At 49.5% G+C, this 5000-nt stretch overlaps 1 protein-coding gene across 3 annotated transcripts in view; it reads left to right on the top strand.

Moving 5' to 3' along the window:
• LOC122245941 (calcium-activated chloride channel regulator 1) overlaps window positions 1-5000 on the top strand; it is a 207111-nt gene that overhangs the window by 195645 nt on the left and 6466 nt on the right. For 2 of the 3 annotated variants that reach the window (XM_086550037.1, XM_086550040.1), the window contains exons 2-11: window positions 1081-1252; window positions 1474-1623; window positions 1995-2160; window positions 2369-2474; window positions 2731-3320; window positions 3459-3624; window positions 3868-4119; window positions 4255-4572; window positions 4715-4852; window positions 4969-5000. The exon at window positions 4969-5000 is cut by the window's right edge and continues 350 nt beyond it. In XM_086550037.1, the coding sequence (XP_086406163.1) occupies window positions 1081-1252; window positions 1474-1623; window positions 1995-2160; window positions 2369-2474; window positions 2731-3320; window positions 3459-3624; window positions 3868-4119; window positions 4255-4572; window positions 4715-4852; window positions 4969-5000 (2090 nt within the window). The remainder of the gene's footprint in view (window positions 1-1080; window positions 1253-1473; window positions 1624-1994; window positions 2161-2368; window positions 2475-2730; window positions 3321-3458; window positions 3625-3867; window positions 4120-4254; window positions 4573-4714; window positions 4853-4968) is intronic. The other variant, XM_086550039.1, reaches the window with a different exon arrangement.

A 5000-nucleotide genomic window follows, 5' to 3' on the forward strand; every position in this document is an offset into this window, starting at 1 on the left:
CATTCTCTCTTCCACTCTTGTCGATAAGCATGATTGCATCGAATTATTTGCAGCCAAAGACATTGTTATTGTCACCAACCCAGACACATTAATGGCTTTATAAACATCAATAGCCGTTTCAGCTGACTTTCATTCTCGTAGCAAAAGATTGTTATTGTTGTTATAACTATCGGGGGTAATTATGAAGCTCGTGTGACAAACAGCATGGCTTCCATCCCTCTGCCATTTCGTGTCCATTGTCTTGGTTAATTAAGAAATAATTGGGTCATTAATTATCACGTCGCACTGTCCTCACGAACCCAGAGTATGTCTTGTGTACTTAGTGTGACAACTGTATTGGAGTATGTGAAATGGGAGGTTGAAGTGTTTGTTTTAGTCACCCCTTGTTCATCGGGAATAAAATCTTTTTTTTTTTTTTTAGTCACCCCTTTCATATATATATATATTTTTTTTTTCAAAAGACTATTATTGTTTGCTGCTATACAAAAAAGGTTAGTCGAAAAAAATATATATATCTTCGGCTTCGTGCTATCAACCCGAACACGGTAACCCCATTAACCGTAATGCGGTTAGATGTAATGAGCACAAAGCACACCCATTCATCAGGGAAATAACCTCGGCGGCATTAGCATACGCACACCCACCCACGGCCTCGCATTACACACACACAGTAAAGAGTACACTGGCAGGAAGAAGCACCTGCCGACACCTGGTACTTCTTCGGAAGGGGAGTGCCACTTGAGGAGGCACAGGCACGTCATGGCACTTGTTTCTGTGCCGTGGGAGGTCCTCTTGTTCCTGTGGTTGGTTTCTGTAGGGACGTTGGCTTATTTTTTTTATGAGGTACTTTTCTGTTGTTGTTTTTTTTTTTTGTGTGTTAGTTGTTGGAATTGTAATGATAAGTGACCGATGTCGTGTGTGTGTGCGTGTGTGTGTGCGTGTGCGTGTGCGTGTGCGTGTGTGTGCGTGTGCGTGCGTGTCGCCTAATTTCAAAATGGCGTAAATCCCCTCGATTTATTCCGACAAACCTTATTACTTGTCGTGTGTCAGAGCATTAATTTGCATATTTTCTGTTTTCAGGCTTCTCTGGATTCCTTCTCGCGTTTGCTGTGGCGAGCGACGAATGGGCGGGTCTACTTAGGAGACGTGGGTGTAGTGGTGCCGCCCACCCTCTCACGGGCGTGCTCGGTGACCCCCGCCGCCCGCGCCACCTGGCAGAGATGGGCGACGGCAGACCTCCGACTGGCTCCAAGTAAGACCATGAATCTGCCTCGTTAATCAACAGATAATCAGCAAAGCATTAACACCATTGCCAGTTTTCATTCCGAATTTATTTACCATTACATATATTCGCTTCTACTTTAATATTCAGAATATACAAATCTTCTCTATATTCACACGAATATTGACGACTCTGAATATTACAATAATATTAAATATTACACCGACACTCACACTAACTCCTCTCCACAGGCGGTGTGACTTCCGGATGGGCGTGGGGAGCGGGCGGTAGCGTGGGCGTAGGCGTAGCTCAGCCTGAAGGGTGTGGGCGGCCCGGGCAGCACATCACCCTCGATCCCGATGTGGTCCTCGAGGTGGCTGAGTCTGAGGTTGACACTCTAGGTGAGTACGAGTCAAGGGGTTGGATTTTTAGTCGCTGGATTATTTATTTCCATTCATGTCGTTCATTCATTTTTTTTTCTTATTATTATTATTATTATTTTTTTTTTTTGCAGTGTGTTTTTTTCTTCTTTTATTCCTGTTCGCGTTTTTATTACTCAGTTTTTTAATTTTCTTTTTGATACTGGAGTGCCTGAAGATGTATGAACAAATACAGATTATATATATATATATATATATATATATATATATATATATATATATATATATATATATATATATATATATATATAAATGCAATTAAAAGAGCGACAGACAGAAACAGACACAGACAGACAAACCGAAACTCAAACCCCACACCCTTCCTCCCACAGGTCGCTCTCTGGTGGGCGCGTGGGCGAGGTACCGCTGGGGCGTGTTCGAGGAGCGAGGCTACGAGGGCGACCCCAAGTTCCCTGCTGCCCACATGATGGACGACGTGCCCAAGCCCACGTCTTGCACCAACGCGCCGACGGAGGGGCAGTGGGTCTCCAGAAGGGGGTATGTTGGCAGAGGCTTCGGGACTTTGGGAATGTTTCGCTGATCATGGGGGATTTAAATCGGCATTTTATTCCTGCTTGTGATTTGTTTTCAGTGCTTTTCTTTTTCTTTTTTAGATTTATGCATTTGAGTGGTGTGTTTGATTTTTTTACATTATTTTACATTACATTATTTTTTTTTTTTCGTATTAATCTCCTCTTTTTCCCAGCAGATCAGGTCCGTGTTCGGAGGATGACCTAGAAGGGTGTGTGTGGGTGCCTGACCTCAAGAGCCAGGTCAACACGTCGATCCTGTACCACGCTGACTTACCACAGGTCAGTACTTCCTGTCTTGAGTTGAGTCCTTCGTATTACTATCTACTTTTTTTATTGATCTGTAGACCACACAACACGCTATTTGTTCACTTCTCTGTTTTGTTTCTTCATTCGGATACCCATGAGCTGAAAGGCTTAATTTGAGTCAAAGTAAATCCATTTAGAATACAAAGGTGATGTGCACAGTGTCTCAAGACAACAAATAGCTCAAGGAAAAGGCACGGTCGCTCACGTCTTTCTCGCTCCGTCGACACAGGTGCGCGGCTTCTGTGACAGCGAGACCCACGACTACGACTCTCCGACCCCCCACAACCTCCTGTGCAGAGCCAAGAGCGTCTGGGAAGTCATGAACCAGCACCCGGACTTCGCTGTCAAGGCCACGCCGTCTCCCTCGACCACGGCGAAGACGGAGGGACAGACTACAAGGCGCCCCGAGGTAGGCGAGGGACGCAACGGCACCCTCGGGAGGGGGGAAACGGAGTCGGTGACCGCGCCTGCCACCGCGACGTCTACGACCGAAGGAGGGGTGACGCGTGAGGCCCCGGCGACGACGGAGGGATTCTTCTTGGATGACGTCCGAAGGAGGTTCGAGGAGAAGGCCGCTTCCAAGAGCGAGCCTGCGCAGGTCACTCTTGACGGAGGGAACCAGACGCAAAAGAGGAGCAAGAGGGAAGAGAATAAGAGTAACCCGGGCGTCAATCTGCGGCCGAGTCTAGTGACGGCGCACATCGCGACGTCTGCTCCTCCCCCTCCCCCTCCTCCTCCATCTCCACTCAACACCTCGTCCTCGGAAGACCATGGCCTGCCTGTCCAAGATTACCTTATCAGCAGCCACGAGAACTTAGGGTGGGTATCAGAGGGTGTGGATGACATGGTTACACGTGAATTTCAATTGGGAATACATACAGGTCGGTGCATTGCATGATTGGCATAATAATTGCTTATTTAATGATGGGTAACTTAATGATCTCTTCCGTTCCTTAGGCGTCCCCACCACCACCCCAACCACGAGCCAGTCAGAGACAAGAGCAGGAAGAGGCCTCCAGGGCGTCAGGAATGGACTCCTCCCGCCCCTGACCTCGTCCTGCTGACCCCTGCCCCGCGAGCCGTGGTGCTGGCGCTCGACCTCTCACAAGACGCTGTGGCGCAGGTGAGACTTAAGGGAATAGTCTTTGTATTTTGGAAATAACTTGTACGTCTTGCATAGGTGTATGTCGAGTGTTGGTAGTTTGACCTTGTATGCAGGATCAGAACAGTTATTAAAGGCATTTCTAATCTTATAGGATCTTTTAGTAGGATCCACTCGAAAGGTATAGATAAGTATATTCCTCTTTTGTCCTATGTAAACCTCCAAAAGACTAGCCTTCATCAGAAGTTCTTCCCTCGGCCCCAGGTCAACATGGACGAGCTCCGAGGCGGGATCCTTCGCTGGCTGTGGGGCCTCGGTGCCAACATCAAGGTGGGCGTCCTGGCAGCCTACAACAACGCTTCTTATCCGCTCAGTCTTGGCCCTCTCCTGCACGCTCCTACCACGACGTCGCAGCTGGAGGACGAGCTCGCGCTGCTCCCTTCTCTCGACGAAGTGGAGGACGGGGTGTACGGGGGCGAGTACTGCCTCGAGTGCGTCCTGAGGGAGGCTTCCAAGGTATGTCGCTCTTGTTTGGTATTGTTGGTATTCCAAGTGCTGCTTTGCCTTTGTCTCTCCTTTAGCCACGAGCTTGAGGATTTAACACGGTGAAAATTCCGGTGTTTACTATAATTCGTAACGTCTCTCGTACAGATGCTGGAGGACGGCGGCGTCGAAGAAGGTGCTGGCGTCCTTCTCCTGGCGGCGTGCGCGCCCCAGGTCTCCGACGACACTCTCGCCAGCCTCCGTCACAGCCCGCTCGCCGTGCAGACCCTCGCGCTCTGCCCTTCCGCCGACCCGAAGTTCGACCAGCTGGCCGGGTCAGGCGGGTCGTGGGTGCTGCCTGACCTCCCGACGCCCAAGTACCCGGCGGAGGCAGGGGAAGGGGGCGGCGAGCAGAGGGCTGCGGCCGTGCTCGCCGTGGCCACTCAGGCTGCCATGGCTGTCCCGGGTGATCCGACGCTAGTCAGGGTGAGGAGGACGACCTGCGCGTTTCTTTTTAAAATTCTTGCATTGAGGTTCTTAGATGTGTTCGAATGCATAGGCTCAATTTCAGATGGTATTTGGATTGCCTTTGCACGGTGTGTGATTTCGGGTTTCCTTGTCATTGAAGGTTGGTGGACTGTTGACCAAAGTCGAGGAACGGATGGTTGAGAGCGCCGGCCCCTACGTGACCATGTCCGGCAGACTGAGACTCACGCCTGCCCACGAGCCTCACCTGGTCGTCATCACCACACAGCATCAGGCCAAGGTAAGGACCGCTAAATGGTGCCTCTTATCAAACCCGACTCGCTTCACTCTTAAATCAAGATGAGGTGAATCATAGGAAGACAAAAAACAAACGCATTTCTTGTCCCTCTTTCTCAGATCGTCGAGCTCACGAATCCGCAAACGGAAGA

This window comes from Penaeus japonicus, unplaced genomic scaffold (assembly GCF_977035675.1).
Source record: "Penaeus japonicus unplaced genomic scaffold, GWHDUDI00000001_assembly GWHDUDI00000023, whole genome shotgun sequence".
NCBI lineage: Eukaryota > Metazoa > Arthropoda > Malacostraca > Decapoda > Penaeidae > Penaeus > Penaeus japonicus.